This window comes from Scyliorhinus torazame, chromosome 15 (genome assembly GCF_047496885.1).
Source record: "Scyliorhinus torazame isolate Kashiwa2021f chromosome 15, sScyTor2.1, whole genome shotgun sequence".
NCBI classification, from domain to species: Eukaryota; Metazoa; Chordata; class Chondrichthyes; order Carcharhiniformes; family Scyliorhinidae; genus Scyliorhinus; species Scyliorhinus torazame.
In genome coordinates, this window is record NC_092721.1 from 171,873,582 (window position 1) to 171,893,855 (window position 20,274).

The window sequence follows — 20,274 nt, forward strand, 5'->3', positions numbered from 1 at the left end:
ATATTTGTTATGTTAAAGGTGCTATATAAATGCATGTTTCTATGCTGCTTAACTACAGTGGTACAACATTATTCTTATAGATATTTTTCAATTGTCTACTCAGTTATATTTTTACTGTGCCCACTAATGAGCTTGACTATTTTTGTGAATTTTTGTGGGTGTGTTGAAGAAGAAAGGGCAAATACTTAAAGTCACATTTCATATGACACTTGGTTCTTGAGTAATGTCACTCCTGAGGAAAGGTGTTTAAAAAGTTCAGCGATAAAGTAATGCAGATCACAACACCTCTGCATGTCTTTCTCGTGTTACTCTGTTTAAAAAAATTTTTTATATGCCATTATTTATATGTCCACGGCTGGATTTCCATCCTCAAGGCTGGTGGAAGAAGGTGGGGTGTTTCCCAGCTCGGCCCGCCTGCCTCGGGAAAAGTGCTCACAAAGGCGGGGTCTTCGTCACCAGAGGTGCCAGCCCTTTCCCCTCCTACCCCTTCACCCTTCAAACAGTGCCCTTGCCCTTTCCATTATACCTCCTCCCTCCCATACCCCCCCTTGGATCCCATTTGCCCCTTATGCCAAGCTCTGCCCATCCACTTATCCCCAATGGTCTCTCATGTTCCAATGCCAAGCTATGGCACTTCCATGCCTAATGACCCGCTCTACACTATTTAGAAATATCGAACCCTATAGTAAAAGCAGTAAGTGTAAAAATAAGCTTTGAAAAAGGCGATTCATCCAAAACATTCTCCCATGTTTAAAGAAATGCCATTTTGCTACAAGCTAATAAGTGGGTCAATCATTCAGACCCTTTAAAGTGTGGTAAAAAAAAACCCACAAACTCTTGAAACTACTGAAAGTTGTGTAAACACATAAAGTTGTGTTTTCTCTGGGGTGAGGATGTTTAGCACTCTAATAGTTATCTGGGCTCTCAGCTAAGAATGTGTAATGAGGTTGCGTGAGAGCTCAGGCATCCATTCGGCATGTTCAAACAGGTGTGCCCCAGAAAAATCATTGTTTGATTGACTGCTCAGGCTCTCTGATCTTTGCTGTCAATTTCACAATGTTTCTTTGCAGATTAGAAGCGCAGGATTCCTCTGAGAGGCCATGAACCAGAACCCTTTAAAAACCTAGCCTGAGTCCATGAAAGTTGTGGAGGAATAGGACATGCCTGTCTCTGCATTGAAGCCGGCCAGCTTGGGCTTTTGACAGGAACCAACCTGCACCCCTTAAAGGCACTCTAGAAAATCAGATGGCCCAGGAATGGGAGGGGGAATCCCGGAGTCGGGATCTGGCTGCCGTTTTTAAAGGGCTCCCGAGTCATCTGACTTAGTGGAAATCCAGGCTTATGGGCGGGATTCTCCAGCCGCGTTCGCCTGGCGACCGGAGAATCCCGCCCGTGGTCAATGGATTTTTCCATTGTCGGCGTCTTGCCTGTGGCGTTCTTGCGGGGCGGAAGAATCCAGGCCTATGTCTTTCTCTTCTACCTGAATATTTTCTGCATTACCACTGGTGTTCTTTAACTGCTCTACTGATGACTTCCTGTTTGACCCTCTGCCACAGGCGTCCCACTGAAACCCAGAAAGGAGCTAAGTTTTACAGAGTTACAAACTGGAAACCTGGAGATCAAATGGTCATCAAAGTTTAACATTTCAGTTGAACCAGTTATCTACGTAGTGCAGCGAAGATGGAACTACGGCATCCATCCCACGGAGGATGATGCTTCCAACTGGCAAACCGTAGCACAGGTCAGTAATAAGAAATCAGTTGCTCGGTTTTTTAAATTACACTCAAATAATAAACACCGCTTTCACATTTTAGTTCACCCAAGTATCTGTAGTGCTTTGGGGTGAGTCTGTTCCAGATTTCCAATCCCCTTTATTTGAAAAAAAACCTTCTATATTTCAGTCCAAAATAACATAGCATTTGTGTTTTAATGTCCATTATCGATTTCCTCACCACAGGAAATGATTTCTCGGTATCTCCCCTCACAAATCTCGAAATCATTTTCAGTACCTCAATGGGGTCGCTCATCAGCTGCCCGAACTCAATGGAATTCAAGCTAGGTTTTCTCAAAATAAATCTTTTAAACTTTGTCACCATTCCAGTGAATTTGTGCTGCGCCCCCTTTATTTAGATGTCAGCCGTGGCACATTCACTCTCAGTCAGAAGGTTGTGGGTTCAGGTACCACTCCAGGACGTGTGCACAAAACCCCAGGCCACGCTCCGGAGTGCTACACTATCGGAGGTACTGTGTTGTGGTTGAAACTTTAAACTAAAGTCCTTTCCGTTTTCTCAGGTGGATACAAAAGATCCCATGACACTATCACAGAATCACAGAATTGTTACGGCGCAAAAGGAGGCTATTCGGCCCATTGTTTCTGCACTGACTCTCCAAACAAGCATCATGATTCAGTGCCATTCTCCTGCCTTGTCTCCGTGCCGCTGCATATTGTTTCTATTCAAATAATCATCTAAAGCCTCTTGAATGCCCCGATTAAACCTGTCTCCAACGCACTTCCAGGCCATGCATTCCAGACCCGAACCGTTCCTTGTGTGAAGACGTTTTTTCTCACATCACATTTGTTTACTTTGCAAATCACTTTAAATCTGTGCCCGCTCATTCTTGATCCTTGTATGAGCAGGAACAGTTTCTGCTCTGCCCAGCCCCCTCATGATTTTGAACGTCTCTATCAAATCTCCTCTTAGCCTTCTTCTATCATCATAACTGAGGTTCTCATCCCTGGAACCATTCTTGTCAACCTCTTCTGCACAGTCTCCAATGTATTCACATCCTTCCTGTGGTGTGGCACCCAGAACTATTAACAGTACTCAGCTGAGGTTTAATTAATGCCTTGTGTAAGTTTAGCATAACTTCCTTCCTTAACAAAGCTCAGAATACCATCTGCTTTATTAACTGCTCTCTCCACCTGTCCTGCCACCTGAATGATCAATGCAAATATATACTCAGGACCCTCTGCTCCTGCACCCCTTTTAGAATTTTACCCTTTATTTTATATTGTCTCTCCATGTTCTTCTACCAAAATGCATCACTCCACACTATTTTGAAGAAGTGCAGGGGAACTGGAAAGAAAGACTTGCATTTATATTGCCCTTTTATGACGACCTGCCATTCGAAAGCACCTTTGAGCCAATTAAGTAGTTTTTGAAGTGTAGTCACTGTCGGAAATATAGCAGCCAATTTGTATACAGTAAACTCCAACTAACAACAATGCGATAATGGGGGATAAATAATGACCAGGACACCAGGGATAACCCCCCTGCTCATCCTCAAAAAAGTGCCCTGGGAACTTTAACATCCATCCCCATGCAGGTAGAGCCCCAGGGTGGGATTTTCCAGTCCTTCCTGCTGGCAGGACCTTCCGGTCCCGCCGATGGTGACCCTCTGCAGTAGGTTCCCCGGCAATGGGATGGTGAGCTGCCCAAAACGCTGTTGACGGCAGCGGGACCATAAACTCCCACTGGCGGTCATTGGCAAGCCACCTCCAGCACCAGAAAACAGACCATGGGGGAGCCTGAAATTCAGGGACAGGATTCTCTGGCTTCCAAGCCACGTGTTTCTTGGCATTGTGGTTAAATCATACAACACTCATGTAAAATCGTGTTTCTCTCACCTGATTTGCCCCAACCACAGCAGGAATAAAATTATAACCATTTGCCCAGCTCAGGGTTCTGCAACCTGCAGCTCATTTTATTTAATTTGAGGGTTCCAACACTTTTCAGTTAGATCGCATTAACATGAACAAAGACTCAAAAAATTAAGGCAAATAAGTAAAATCTGTGTTTTAATTATGGGGGTAAAAGGCTAATTATCATTTGGTAGTACGAACTTCCAGGACACTTACTGTAAACACCATACATTAATTCACAGAGCCCTGTTCTTTGCAGACAGAAAGAACATGTATACACATTGCACCTGTTTCAACTAAACAACTAAGTGATTGCCATTCACTGGTTCATTCCTCAGGGTAATGCCTTGACCAATCACAGTCAAGCTGCCTGGTTACAATTTTCAAAGAATGCTTGGCAGTTAACTGCCAGTCACCATTAATTGGTGTATTCTCCATGGCAATGCCTCTACCAATCAGAGTCCACTTGCCAACCGACCAGTACCCTCTTTTCATATACTATAATGTTGTTGTTTCCCCTGACATTGGTGTTCGTGCGATTGTCCTGATGAGTGCAAGCCCAAAAATGTTGACAAAGTGTCTATTTTCAGCAATGCTCAAAAGGCTAATTGTTGTGCTGCACTTTAAGGTTTCAAATCTTTCTTCATTCACGAAAAATGGTTCATCTTCAAGGACTAAGAACATTCTGGAAGCATTTGTGTCTTTTAAATGATACTGGGTGGGATTCTCCATCCTGGGATTCCTGGAATGCATTCACCGATGGGATGGAGAGCTGGGCGTCGGGGAAAAATTGGGGTCAGCACCAAACATGATGCCCCCCCCTTGCTGGCAGCGTGAACAAGGTCCTCAAAGCGGGCCGACGGGGGAATGTAAATAAATGCAAAAGGGTCATTAGTGGGCCAGAACTCACGTGGGCACAGATCACTTGTGGTTTTTACCAGCGTGACCCTGACGTTGTGAACCTCGCAATGGGCCATAGGAGCCCTTGGCCCAACGTGAGGTCTACCATGTCAGGGCCATGCTGGTAGAGACTATCCGATCCCACCCGAAGACCACCTCCCCCCACCCTCCAAATAATGCACTGCCTCCCTGTGCCTCCTCTAGCAGTCCCCACCCCCATATCCCACCCCAGGGACCCCTGTAATAGGGAGTCCCCCCACAAGGATCCTGCTGCTGACTTTGGGCGTGATCTACCGGCCTCTCCCAGGATTCCCAACAGCTGTTATGCCTCATGAGATCTAACCAGATCTTGCCAGACGTAGCGATCTGGATCCGACCCAGAATGGGCATGACACAGTCACACATGGCTAAGTGAGTTAAAGTTCCCATTTAGCTGTGCTGACGCCAGATCTAACGGTCACCTGGCATCTACTGGTCTCGCCGTGGAGACCCCAGCCGGGCACCATTCAGTACTGGTCCCCATAAACGAGGAAAAGGTGGAATGGTACCTGGGGGGCCTCCCAGGCGATTGGAGACCCCGGGCCATTGACTCTGCGCACAGTGGCAGCCTGGCACTGCTGGTGTCACCTGGGCACCTTGGCCCTGCCAACCTGGCACTCTGGCAGTGCCAACAGGGTGCCAGGATGGCAGTGCCAAGGTGCCAGGCTGGCTTTTTGCCTGCGCCGTGGATCAAGCTTGGGGGTGCCCTGTGCCTAAGAGGGCACGTGGGCCCGAGGACCCTGTCATAAGTGAGTTTTGGGGGTGTCTGGGGGTGATGTCGGAGGGTCAAGAGATTGGGACGCTCTTTAAAAATGGCATCCCGATCTCTTCCTGCATGATGTGGAGATGTCGTCGTTGGACTGGGGTGAGCACAGTAAGAAGCCTTACAATACCAGGTTAAAGTCCAACAGGTTTGTTTCAAATCACTAGCTTTCGGAGCACTGCTCCTTCCTCAGGTGAATGAAGAGCTAGGTTCCAGAAACATATATATAGACAAAGCCAAAGATGCAAGATGATGCTTTGAATGGCGCATTCAAATTGAAATTTTGCATCCCACCTCCTTAAGATTATGTTTACCACTCTTGTGGACTTCCCCCATGCTATCTGTCCAGTTGCCGTAGATATTACTTCATTCAATCTATAGCTTCTCGTCCCAAAATGTTTTGTATTGCGTTCTGTATGTTTCTGAATTGCAAACGCACTAATAAGTAGCTGCCACGTGATTTTTCTTACTGCTAGCACATTGACAATGATCAGAACGGGCTGTCCTATGTCCTGATGTGATAGTTTTTGATTGTTCCTGGTGTACCAATTTCTAACCAGAGTGTCATTTCAGTCAGAACTGCAAACAGACACTCTTGTGGCAGTGAATACATTATTCAACTGATTATAAGATCTGGCCATTTTTCACGGGTTTTTGGCGATCAGCAAACTGTGCTCAGCTAAAAGCTGATATAAAACGATTCGTAGACAGCTGTTTGGAAGGTGTCCTGTTCACCTCAACATGCAGTTTAATCACTGCAATCAGTTTACCGATTGTAAACACTCCCAAAGGGATTGTGAATGATTTCTATTTTAAGCTGCGGAGCACCATGACATGCAAAGAATAATGCTGGCGCTATATTGACAGTACAAACAGCACTGTCTAATTCTAGTGAGCTTGAACCAGCAACCTTTGAAGTGTTACGGGCCAGGGTTTAGAGAACCCCAAAGTGTATCATGGAGTTCACCTGACCCACAACTTTTAATAGATTGTGGTATGGGAGGCACACGGCCCACTCTACAGGTGTGGGACAGCAGAAATGGAAAAATATTTTTTTAAAGCAAAACAATGTTTATTCTATGAACTCAAGTTAACCTTTTTAAAACATACAGTGAACATCTTAGCAACCATTAATTCAAATACAACCCCCAAAGAATACAACACTAAGTAATCCTTAATAAATTCCCAAACAACATCCAGAAGACAAAATAAACACCTTTTAACAGAAGCACATCAGGTTTACATTCACTCTTGAAAACATTTATAATTCTGAATTCACCAAATGATCAAGAGATAGTCTTTTCATGGCAGAGAAAACAGCAGTTCAGCTGCTTTGTCTGGTTTCAGCTCCAACACTGAAAACGAAACCAAAAAGACACAGACACACCCAAGCTTTTCTCAAAGTGAAACTAAAAAAGCAGAGCCAGAGTTCAGCTCCACCCACACTCTGACATCACTGCAGTAACATGAGCAGCCAAACATTTCTTAAAGCGACAATCTCATGATCGAAGAACTGCAGCTTGTGGGTTTCTGAGCTTAATAGAATAATGCTGCTAGCAGTAGGAAGCTAGGTGGGCGGAGAAATTTAATTTGGCTGGAAGCTAAAAATCAGTTTTTCAATGGCGGGATAAACATAGCAAGTCAAACACACTCATTAAAAGGCCACCTTGCCGGAATTATGCTCCCCCTCCAAAATAAGTTCCCTACCAGCGCGTAATTAGAACATTCACTTGATGGCGTGCGCCATGATTATCGGTGAGCTGTTGTTGCATTGGAGAGTGCCTGCGGATACCAGCCTATGTTTGAGACCGGGTGGTGTCATGCGAGCTGCGTGGAGGATGGCCAAGGAAGGGAGGAAGGGTCAGGGGGGAAGGGGGGAACAGTGTCCTGGCAAAGTTGGAAGAGACAGTGCTGGCTGCCTGGGTGCCCTTTACATGTGCCATCCAGACCTTTGGCCCCAAGAGACTCCCTGCCGGCTGCCTATCATGAGAATCGGCGAGTTCCTCGCGGGTGCATATTTTAAGAAATAAATATTTTTTTATTCTCCTTTTTCCCATTTTCTCTCAAATTTACACCCAACAATAAACAATAATGAGTAATGAATGTAATGTCAATCCCCATATCAATAATAGCGATCCCATCCTCCCACCAAACCCCCAAACATTAGCCTGCATGTTAACATAAACAAATGACAAAGAGGAATCAGGAATCACCCATAGTCACCATTAACACATACAGTCCCCCTCCCCCAACCCTCCTAATGTTCGATGTGATTCAATCCTCGAAAGCGCATAATGAATAACGCCCATGAATTGTGGAACCCCTCCACCCTTCCCCTCAGTTCAAATTTGACCTTTTCAAGCGTCAAGAATTCCAGCAGGTCCCCCTGCCACGCCAGGGCACAGGGTGGAGAGGTTGATCTCCACTCTAACAGGATCCGCCTTTGGGCGATCAATGAGGCGAAGGCTACAGCATCAGCCTCTCACGGGTGCATATTTAATGAGCCGAACAGTGCAAGATTGCGGGTGGTCAGCTGACCTGCCCCCCTCCCAACAGAAATCACTCCAACTTCCATCACCGAACCTAGACTCCAGGATGAAAGATTCTGGCCACTTTTCATTTGTTGGCGAATGCATGAATATATTATCAGCAACCTTCTGAGGGGGGCGACACGGTAGCACGGTGGTTAGCACTGTTGCTTCACAGCACCAGGGAACTGGGTCCAATTCCCGTGCATGGTTCGCTATTTGTGCGGAGTCTGCATGTTCTCCCTGTGTGGGTTTCCTCCGGATGCTCGGGTTTTCCCTCACAAATCCCGAAAGATGTGCTTGTTAGGTGAATTGGACATTTTGAATTCTCCCTCTGTGTACCCGAACAGGCAGCGGAGTGTGGCGACTGGGGGATTTTCACAGTAACTTCATTGCAGTGTTAATGTAAGCCTACTTGTGGCACTAATAAAGATTATTGAGCGGCACGTGGCACAGTGATTAGCACTGCTGTCTATGGCGCTGGGGACCCGGGTTCGAATCCCGGCCTTGGGTCACTGTCCATGTGGAGTTTGCACATTCTCCCCGTGCCTGCGTGGGTTTCACCCCCCACAACCAAAGATGTGCAGGTTATGTGGATTGACCACCCTAAATTGCCCCTTGATTGGAAAAGAAAATAATTGAGTACTCTAAATTTATTTAAAAAAACTAATAATGATTATTCTTATAAAAGTGGATCTTTTTAAACAAAATAATTTTACAGCCTTTGGCTGCCTTGCTTTAACTGTGTCCAGGTCTGAGTAACTGCTGCTGGTGCATGCTTCTGCCCTTCTCCCTTTCACTAATTTCCCAGGGAATGAAAAGGAGAGAAACACAGAGACAAACAGATGTGAGAGGTGATCCTTCATCAAACATTGCAAGTCAAGTTGGAGGCCTGTTGCTCCAATAATGCAGGCAAAAATCTAGGTTGACACCATCTTTCATAGCTTGGCTTTATATTGGGGCCTTTATTTTTAAAATGGCGCTGTGGTTATTTGCCCTCACTGAGCCTCAATTTAGCACTTGTTCATTACTGAGATTGGTACCTCAGTCATGTTGGTGCTGAAGACACTTCTCCTGTCCCCAGCCGCGTGTTCCTCGGTAGCCCGCCGTTCGCTGGTGGTGGGATTCTCTACACCCACTGCTTCTCAATGGAATTTCCCGTCGAAGATACCACGGCGAAATTCTCCCGAAACGGCGCGATGTCTGCCGACTGGCACCCAAAACGGCGCCAATCAGATGGGCATCGCGCCGCCCCAAAGGTGCGGAATGCTCCGCATCTTTGGGGGCCGAGCCCCAACATTGAGGGGCTAGGCTGACGCCGGAGGAATTTCCGCCCCGCCAGCTGGCGGAAACGGCCTTTGTTGCCCCGCCAGCTGGCGCGGAAATGACATCTCCGGGCGGCGCATGCGCGGGAGCGTCAGCGGCCGCTGACAGTTTCCCACGCATGCGCAGTGGAGGGAGTCTCTTCCGCCTCCGCCATGGTGGAGACCGTGGCGGAGGCGGAAGAGAAAGAGTGCCCCCACGGCACAGGCCCGCCCGCAGATCGGTGGGCCCCGATCGCGGGCCAGGCCACTGTGGGAGCACCCCCCGGGGCCAGATCGCCCTGCGCCCCCCCCCCCCCCCCCCAGGACCCCGGTGCCCACCCACGCCGCCTTGTCCCGCCGTTCAAAAGGTGGTTTAATCCACGCCGGCGGGACAGGCAATTTATCGGCGGGACTTCGGCCCATCCGGGCCGGAGAATCCAGCGGGGGGGCCCGCCAACCGGCGCGGCCCGATTCCCGCCCCCACCGAATAGCCGGTGGCGGAGACATCGGCAACCGGCGGGGGCGGGATTCACGGCAGCCCCCAGTGATTCTCCGACCCGGCGGGGGGTCGGAGAATGACTGGTGCTCTACCAGCAGGAAAAGAGGGGCGAAATTCTCCTACCCGCCCCGCCACATTTCTGCGTCGACCGGCCGGCGGGAGTCTCCGTAACACCGGCCGGTCAATGGGGTTTCCCATTGTGGGGCAGCCCCACGCCGTCGGGAAACCCCCCGGTGCCGGCAGAACGGAGACTCCCGCCGGCGGAGAATGACGCCCGAGGATCCCAACGGCTGGAGAATTCCGGCCTATAAATGGTCTGAACAACGAGTCAGTCAAAGGTTTTGTATTTGATCAATGTCAAGCAACACTAGAAAGAGTTTGAATGCTGAGTGAGGCTAAAATAGGGCTTGGTTGCAATGCCCCCATTGTCAATTAGCCCGATGATCCTCAATACCAAGCTGGTGAGATGATTTTTTGAGAAGATCTCTATGCATGTGGGCTTCGACTGCAGTATAAATACCTTAAATAGAGCAAGCAAAAAAAATCAAATCTATACTGAGGAGTGCTAGAATTCAGTGTCAGACACAATTAAAATTTGGAACTAAGTTTAGAAGTGGGGCCCACAAATATGCTTCATACACAGATTAATGCATTTCTTGTTGGTATCGATTTGATTTCAATAAAAGAATCGACATTTCTATGCCACCAGACCACAGAAGAACGGGTTCAGCTGCTTGACATCCGTCCCAGTCGGTGGTATCAGTTTCGAGTTGCTGCAATTAATGTACACGGCACGAGAGGATTCACCGCTCCCAGCAAACACTTCCGCTCCTCAAAAGGTTTGTCCTACTCTTCACATGTTACACCAGCCTAGAGTCTGGCCAAGGATAAGAATTTCCTTCATCTTTTTTTTCCCCTTTCCTTTAAAGTTGTGAAGCAGGTGGATTTTCCCAGATTTGGTTAAGTGCTTGAAATAACTTGTGGTTTCTGTGGCGGATATCGTTAGTAGTCAAGCCAGAATTAAGCATTCTTTTCAACTCTGCTCATAATCCTCGGTAAATCTATACTATACAATGAAAGGCACTTGATCCCATTACTTCATGGGCGGCACTGTTAAACATTAACCTTTAGACTGCAAAAGCCCAGGAAACTTTTGAGAGTCTCGGACCCAGTGTTTTTCAAATGTTTTCAGTGCACCAATTGTGAAACTCAAACAAATATTCGAGTTACATTAATGAAACGTGAGTATCAAATGTTAACCCTTACAGTTAGCAGAAATCATTTAAAAATAACGTGGAGTGAAACATTTTTAATATTGGCTTTACCTCGTGAGCAGTTACTGGGGCAAGACTTTCACCTCAGAGGTGGTAAAAAGGAGCCAGGTCTATTTGTGTGGGAGCGAACCTTTAATTGATGTGGAGGTGGGTTTTCTGTCCAATTAAAGCTAGTAGGAGCGGAAATGGAGACAGATGTCAAGGCACCTAAGGTAACAATCACTGAGACTGCTGGTTATCCGAGTGGAAAGTGCTTGTGCTGAAGCCCACCTCTGTACCACAGGGAAATAAGGTGGCACAGGGGAGTCAGAGGCCTAGCAGCCATGAAGGGGAGGTAGGGCATCCTCTTCCCGGAGGGTGGCAGGAGGAAGCCACTTCATAATGAAGCTGGGGACCTCCCTGTTCAGCATCATCTCCCTTGTCCTCCAATTCCTCCTCCTCTCTGACCCTCTGTTCCTGCTCCTCTCCTAATAAGCTATCCCCTTCCAGGGCACCACTGTCCTCAAGGCCCAAGCCTCTCTGCAGGGCCATGTTTTGGAGAGTTCAGCACAGAACAGCAATGACGGAGATCCTTGGAGGAGGGTATTGCAGGGCACAACCCAATCGACCAGGAACTGGACCCAGTGCCCACTGAGCCTGCCATGCCCCATGTGTTGTTGAGCCTTTGTGAAGAGGACATCTGCCACCTGGGTGATGCGCCAGTGTGCAGCTACCTGTGAGATGCCGCGGCGTTGTGCACTGATGAGGGCACAGATATCAATGACCATCTGCCGAGCAAGCTCGTAGTCTCCTTCAGCACAGGTTTTCAGTCATCTCCAAGTTTCTTCGCCTCTCCCTATTGATGCTGTGCTGGGGATAGTGTCTCCTACTGCTTTGTGCCCCTCATCCCTCTCCTCTGGTCTCCTGATACCTGGCGCTCTGCCCTTCTCGTGCAGGCTTCTACCCGTCATCTCCAAAAGCCTTAATTGCTGAACACATTTTCAGCTGCAGCTTTCCTGGTGTTCAGGTGGAGTCCAAACAGCCGTGCCCACTGCTCCAATGCCCAAATGATGCCAGGAGGGTGTTGACCCCTGAACTGGTGAAGTTTAGCATACTGGCTTCTCTTTCTGAGCTTTTCTCGCTTCCACCACTCACCCCTGATGTGGTCCTCACCTGCCTGCAGCTGGCTGATAGGGGACGTGGCGTAGTGGTATTGTCACTGGACTAATAATGCAGAGGCCCAGGGTAATGCTCTAGGGACCTGGGTTTCAATCCCACCACAGCAGATGGTGTAATTGGAATTAAAAAGCAATGATGACCATGAAACTTTTGGTGATTTTCATGAAAAACCCATCTGGTTCGCCAATGCCCTTTGCGGAAGGAAATCTGCCGACCTTACCTGACCTGCCCAACATGTGACTCCTGACTCCAGACCCACAGCAATGTTGTTGACTCCAAATGCCCCTTCAGTTCAAGGGCAATAAGGGTTGGGCAATGATGCTGTCTTTTTAACAAGCACTTAACAACTTGGTCTTGGGCAGCACGAAATTCATCCCAAATGAAGGGATGCTTTCAATTGAGAAAAGCTCAGAATTATTATTTTTGTTGAATATCCTAATTCAGGAATTTGCTACATATGTTAAGGTGAAATGAAGTATAACAGCCAATTAAAATATTGTTTAATATCAAAGTGATACAAATCAAAGAAAGAAGCAATGGCCTTGTCTACAGTAATCTTTTTAAAAGCCACGTGGGACAAATACTGTTTTACAATGTGGTGGCAGTTGTTCCCTGAATGAGATGCAGCAGATATTAAGGGACACTGCCATCCTTTGAGGTTTTCAAGAGCATTCTGATAGCAATTCTTGATTCAAATTTCAGGGAGCTACAGAAAAAGTAAAGTATGTGCACTATGCATAACCAAATTGTCAACTTGCTTATCAGGAGCATTTATGATTACGCACAATACATAGAAAAACCTTGGGGGTCGGAGAATCGCCGGGGGCTGGCGTGAATCCCGCCCTCGCCGGTTGCCGAATTCTCCAGCACCGGATATTCGGCTGGGGCGGGACTCGCGGTGCACCGGTCGGCGAGCTCCCCCCCGGCAAATCTCCGGCCCGCGATGGGCCGAAGTCCCGCTGCTGGAATGCCTGGCCCGCCGGCGAGGATCAAACCACCTCTCTTCCTGGGGGGACAAGGCGGTGCGGGCGGGCTCCGGGGTCCTGGGGGGGGGGGCGCGGGGCGATCTGCCCCCGGGGGGTGCCCCCACGGTGGCCTGGCCCGCGATCGGGGCCCAAGGATCCGCGGGCGGGCCTGTGCCGTGGGGGCACTCTTTTCCCTCCGCCTCGGCCACAGTCTTCACCATGGCTGACGCGGAAGAGACCCCCCCCCCCCCCGCGCATGTGCGGGGACGTCGTCAGCAGCCGCTGACGCTCCCGCGCATGCGTGGACTTCCGCCGCCCGGCGAAGTCCTTTCGGGCCCGGCTGGCGTGGCACCAAAGGCTTTTCCCGCCGGCTGGCGGGGCGCCAACCCCTCCAGCGTGGGGCTAGCCCCTCATGGTGAGGGCTTGGCCCCTAAAGGTGCAGAGAAATCCGCACCTTTGGGGCGGCCCGCCGCTGGAGTGGTTCACGCCACTCCATCCCGCCGGGACCCCCCGCCCCGCCGGGTAGTGGAGAATCCTGCCCATGATACTTATGCTTTTTCTGTTTTACATTAGAAATTTGAAGGGCATTCCTATTTATAGATACATGACAGGGAAAATGTGGTCACCGCCAAAGTTTTGTATTGAAACGGATAGGTTAGCACAATGAGTCACCTCAGCAGGGCTGGGGGCCACTTAATAGCTCTCTGGAAATACCTAAAAGGGATCCAAGAAATGTGCAGTGTTTCAAGACTGGTGAGACCTTGATAAACTTTTCTCAAAGTAGTCACTTTCTTAATGCTTGTATCCAAAAGGTGGATTGCAAGGTTTCCCTTGATTGCTTTGGCACCAACTAGTAAGTTATATAATTTACTTCTTGTATTTCTGTTCCTGAAACACTATCAGAAAGACAAAGGCCAAAGCAGAGTGTTGGCAAAAATTGGAAGATGCCATTTGTGAAGCTTTGTCTAGTAACTGGGGACCCGTTGAATGGACAAGACTATGACAAGTCTCCGACTCCGATATTACCTAACCAAACCCTGCCCCACTTCTCCCAGCCCACAACTAGGAGTAGGAAGTCTGTTTGGGGGGTTGGTTAAAATACAAAACCTGTGAAATATGTTCCAAACCCAATGTGTACTCAATGGCACCGTTATTTCATAGCCCCAACTTGGTGAGGCAGATAACTTCATCAACATATTGAAATGCCGGTTGCCCATATCCCGATGGCAGGGAACTATTTCCAAAGGCTGTGGCCTCCTGTGCTGTTAAGGTTGGCCCTCTGCTGGCCAGGAATATCAGTTTGATGGAGGGAAAGTTGGGCGGGTTCTGCTAACAGTGTGGATGGGATTTTCAATTCCGCAGACTAAGTAATTCTCGATTCAAATTTCAGAATTTGAAGGTGGGTGAGTAAGAAAAGCGGCTCGCCACCCCCGCCCCCCCAAGTGCATTAGTGCATTTTCTCGCTCGATTGTCCACCTCCCACCTCATTAAATATTGATCAGCTGGAAACATGCTGTTTAGCCGGCAGGCAACCTGTGATTCACCCACCACGCAATGACCACAGCGGATCCTCGCTCCGAGCGCCATATTTAAAACACACCCGCACACAGATCTTTCAATGTCTGCAGCCCTAGACTGCTCCAAGCGAGAGATGACCCCCAAACGTAGGAAGAGTGCAACCCCCGGCTTTAGTGACGCCTCGCTGGGTCACCTTTCAGACAACGTTGAGGCCATCTTTGACCTTCTCTACCCTCGGGACGGCCAGCGGTCCAACAAGGTCACCAACCCAGCTTGGGAGCTGGTGTCTGTGGCAGTGAGCACCACCTCAGCCATCAGGAGAACAGCAATACAGAGAAGCAACTGGATCTCATCCGTGCAGCCAGGTAAATCACCCCTCTCATTACCCTTGACTCATACTCTCACAGGATGAGCCACCACAGGATCTCACACAGTACCGGCACAAGGCATATCACCACTCGCTCTCCCGCACACATCCTGACACCTAGGCTCTCATCCTGTGCACTTCACACCTCATCCCATCCACAGCTCCACTCAGTACCCACACAAGGCATCTGCCTCAGCATGCTTCCTGCTCACATTCTCTCCATCTATCTTCATGCAGGTCCAAAATAAAGGGTAAGGCTCCAGACCAGTGACGGGATGCCAGAGATCAGGACCCGTACTCGGTATGAGGAGTATAATAATAATAATAATAATCGCTTATTGTCACAAGTAGGCTTCAATGAAGTTACTGTGAAAAGCCCCTAGTCGTAACATTCCGGTGCCTGTTCAGGGAGGCCGATACGGGAATTGAACTCACGCTGCTGGTCTTGTTCAGCATTACAAGCCAGTTATTTAGCCCACTGTGCTAAACCAGCTGTGGTAAATTTGTCCGGAGAGGACTGTAGTCGTACTTGTGGCAACAGTGAGGTCAATGGCGCACATTCAATTGAGGACCCTGCGCCAGCTGATCCTTCTGACATTTTAACCTGCAGATGGATTCAGCAAATTAGTAACAATAATGTAGAGGAGGAATTCCTGGAGAGTGGACGGAATGGTTTTCTGGACCAATGCTTTGAGGAACCAACTAGAGAACAGGCCATCCTCGACTGAGTACTGTGTAATGAGAAAGGAACAACTGGCATTCTAGTTGCGTGAGGCCCCTTGAAAATGAGTGACCATATTATGATCAAATTCTTCATCAAGGTGGAGAGTGACGTAGTTGATTCTGAGTCTAGGATCTTGAATCTAAATAAAGGAAACTATGATGGTATGAAGCGCGAGTTGGATATTATGGTTTGGGGAACATTACTTAAAGAGATGACGGTGGATAGGTAATGGCAAACATTCAAAGAGTGCAGAGATGAACGCCAACAATTGTTCATTTCTGTCTGGCGCAAAACTAAAATGGGAAAGGTGGTCAAACCATGGCTTACAATGGAAATTAGAACTTGTATTAGATCCAAAGAGGAGGCATACATATTGGCAAGAAAAAAACAGCAGACCTGAGGATTGGGAGAAATTCAGAATTCAGCAAAGGAGGACAAAGGGATTGGTTAAGATGGGGAAAATAGAGTACATGATGAAGTTTGCGGGGAACATAAAAACTGACTGTGAAAGCTTCTATAGGTACGTGACGAGAACAAAAATGATAACAAACATAGGTCCTTTACCGTCAGAAACAGGGAAATTTATAATGGGGAACAAAGAAATGGCCGACCAACTAAATACATACTTTGGTTCTGTCTTCACAAATGAGGACACAAATAATGTACCAGAAATGTTGGGGAACACAGGGTTTAGTAAGAGGGAGGAACTGAAGGAGATCAATATTAGTAGAGAAATGGGGTGGGATTCTCCGACCCCCCGCCGAGTTGGAGAATCCCCGGGGGGGGGCGGTGTGAATCCCGCCCCACCGCTCCGACACCAGCTGCCGTATTCACCGCCGCCAGTTTTCGGGCGGGGGCAGGGATCAGCTGGTCAGGGGTCGTTGGCAGCGGCCCATCGGGGGCCACCGATGGGCTGAGCGGCCGCCCGTTTTTGGCCAGTCCCGCCGGCGTGGATTGGACATGGTCCCACATGGCTGGACCTGGCAGATAAGAGTTGGCTGGTGCGGTCCTAGGGGGGGTGCGGTGCGGGGGGATCCGACCCCGGGGGGGGGGGGGGCCCCCCACGGTGGCCTGGCCCGCGACCGGGGCACACCGATCTGTGGGTGGGCCTATGCCGTGGGGGCACTTCTTCCTTCCGCTGTAGGCTCCGTCATGTCAGGCGCGGAGAAAACACCCCCCTGCACATGCAGCAGAATACGCCAGCCGGTCAGCTCATGCGCAGAACCATGCCAGCGGTTCTGTGCATGCGCTAACTCGCACAATTTCTTCGGCGCCGGTCTAGCCCCCGGAAGTGCGTAGAATTCCACGATTTCCGGTTAACCTGACGGAGTGGTTCGCGCCGTTTTTGACGCCGGCGTCGGGCCATCACGCCGATTCGTGAGAATCCCGCCTATGGTGTTGGGGAAATTGATGGGATTGAAGGCTAATTAATCCCCACGGCCTGATAATCTACATTCCAGAGTACTTAAGGAAGTGGCCCTAGAAATAGTGGATGCATTGGTGGTCATCTTCCAGGATTCTATAGACTCTGGAACAGTTCCTGCAGATTGGAGGGTAGCTAGTGTAATTCCACTATTTAAAAAGGGAGATAGAGAGAAAACAGGGAATTAGACAAGTCAGCCTGACATCAGCAGTGGGGAAAATGCCCCTTTCCCATCGACAGACTGCAGATGCCACCCCATTTGCAGCCGTGTACTATGGGCTAGAAACCCACCTGACATTTGTACATGCGATGATGACCACACTCTGCACACACTGTGCTGGGCATAACTACCAGTGGAGTGACATGGCCTCCCTCTCCCCTGACGGGAAACTCTACAATGTAAGCTGAAATGCTTCTTCACTTCCCAATCCTCCACTCTGACTCCAACATGTTTATGTCCTTCAAAGAGACTCTCTCCAAATCTGGGCTAGAAGATGCTTCCTCCGTACCCGCCTGCTCTGTCATGTGTCTGAGTGCAATTTTCCCCGGTCTTCCCTCTCCCCCTATCAAGCATTTGACCAATAGGTCCCTTCCCTTACATATTGCCTTGTCTTTGCACTCCCCTCCCCCTGAGGCCCCTTCCCTTACTGCTGCCTTGTCTTTGCACTCCCCTCCCCCTCAGGTCCCTTCCCTTACTGCTGCCTTGTCTTTGCACTCCCCTCCCCCTCAGGTCCCTTCCCTTACCGCTGCCTTGTCTTTGCACCCCCTCCCCCTCAGGCCCCTTCCCTTGCCGCTGCCTTGTCTTTGCACTCCCCTCCCCCTCAGGCCCCTTCCCTTGCCGCTGCCTTGTCTTTGCACTCCCCTCCCCCTCAGGCCCCTTCCCTTACTGCTGCCTTGTCTTTGCACTCCCCTCCCCCTCAGGCCCCTTCCCTTACTGCTGCCTTGTCTTTGCACTATCCTCCCCCTCAGGCCCCTTCCCTTACTGCTGCCTTGTCTTTGCACCCCCTCCCCTTCAGGTCCTTTCCCTTACCGCTGCCTTGTCTTTGCACCCCCTCCCCCTCAGGCCCCTTCCCTTACGGCTGCCTTGTCTTTGCACCCCCTCCCCTTCAGGCCCCTTCCCTTACCGCTTCCTTGTCTTTGCACCCCCTCCCCCTCAGGCCCCTTCCCTTGCCGCTGTCTTGTCTTTGCACCCCCTCCCCCTCAGACCCCTGCTGAAAAATCCTGGCCTGCATGATCCTCCCGGGCAGATTTTCCTCTTTGCTCTCTGTCCAGGAAATGCTTAAACCCTAGGCAGTAAAGGGAGAGGTAGAGAAGGTTTTGCAGCTAAGTGATGATGAAGTGCTGACTCTTATTAAATGATGGCCGGGATTCTCCGGTCCTGTCCGTGGCGGGAACCATTGCGAGCGAGAGTGAAAAATTTGGCACTCCAGTCAAAATACTATTCATTTCCAGCAGCACTGGAAAACCCCAGCCGCAAACAAGGATGGGAAATTTTGGCCAATATCTGCTTTCAACACATCTTTGCTTCACCACATGTAGCATAAAACCATGTCATAAAGAGTAAGCAGTGTAAATGGCTCAACGCATTGATGTGTCCAATAAATTAATGGGCCTCCTTTGATCTCCCTGATTGGCAGCATAATTTGTGAGAATTGCAAAGAAAACTTTATTGGAAGAAAGAAATGTAAGTTAAACAGTTAATAAAAAAACTCAGATTCTACTTTCATCTAACATTCGTTTTGATAGAAAAGGACAGAGTTTCCATTAGTGGAGCTCTGGCCCACTGAAGTCCATCTGTGAGATTTGGGGAGATGTGTGGAAGTGAAACTAATAAATGACTTGGACGAGGTACTGTGTAAAGCACAGCAGTCACACATATTCAGAGATTAGAGAGAGGGATTTACAGGCTTCAGCCTTCTTACCAGGCAGACCTTTTATTTCCAGAGTGAAGAATATCCTGGCAGCAGGCCACGTTGCTCTTACTCCAAAAGCTTTCAAAGATTTCATCTGCCATTTCCAGTTTTTTTCAAGTTTTCTCCCTTTTTTTCCCCCCCTTTTATAAAACTGCGGTGTTATTGTTAAAAGAAGCCTACTTGGAAGGCCTTGTAAACCTCAGAGCTGTTGGATAAGATGTCTCCACGAGATTTGTGCCAGTTCCACATCAGTGGGAAATGTTCTCCGTTATTTGTGATGGATTCAGAATAATGGAGTGGGGGAGGGTGGGGGGGAAAGAAATGATTCATTTCTCATACTCTGTTTATGGTTCTCAGTGTTGACTGAATGACTGCTCAGATAGACTACTCAGCGGGACATTGGGTGCAATACGATAATCTAAATATTGTTTCTTCCATTTCCGATATTTCACTAACACCCTCCTGATGACATCTGGAACAAGTGGAAAATCTTAACATTATCGCTCATCATGGGCTTGAATTATGTGCTATAAATGACAATGGATACTGTCTTTCAAATGGCCAAACACAGTCTAAAAATTACAACCTGGAAGCTCATTGACAAAATGTTATTCACAAAAATTTGAAGATTTGTATTTGGCCAATTATACTGATTGGTTAATGTCACAGAACATTGAAAGACATTTCTCCCCAAAATATCAGACCCAACACCCAACAAAATAGACCAGCAGAATTTTATGAAATCAGACTTTTGATGCAAAAGTCATTTTAAATAGTGCCTAAAGTTGAATGATGCAGGGGATATGTTTCTCAAACAAGTCTTGGACAAACAGCCCTGAGACTTTGGGCAAAATCTTCTGGCTGTTCACGCTGCCGGGATCTTCAGGCCCCACTGAAGAAACTCACACACTGCAGGTTTCCCAGAGGGTGTGGTGGATTCATTGGGAAATCCTATTGGCAGCGGTGGGATCAGAAGATCCTACCGCCACCAATGGCAGGTCATCCATCGCCGCCAAGAAACACGCTGAGGTGAGGCCAGAGAATCTCGGCCATTGTTCCCTGTCCTGGACTGCTATTCTTCCTGGTAAAATGTCGCATGCAAAAAAAAAGATAACAACTTATATGATCTTCAGAGTCCTTCAGATTAAACTGGAGCTTGAATTAGTGGTAAACACAAATAAATGGGTGGAATTGAGAAAGACAATTTTAGTTCTCATGGAACCATAACACCCTCGGACTGGTAATCAACCTCGGAT

General features: G+C 48.6%; 1 protein-coding gene across 1 annotated transcript in view; it reads left to right on the forward strand.

Moving 5' to 3' along the window:
* LOC140391988 (anosmin-1) overlaps positions 1-20,274 on the forward strand; it is a 286,799-nt gene that overhangs the window by 211,607 nt on the left and 54,918 nt on the right. The window contains exons 5-6 of the mRNA XM_072477109.1: positions 1,557-1,741; positions 10,386-10,515. Coding sequence (XP_072333210.1) covers positions 1,557-1,741; positions 10,386-10,515 — 315 coding nt within the window. The remainder of the gene's footprint in view (positions 1-1,556; positions 1,742-10,385; positions 10,516-20,274) is intronic.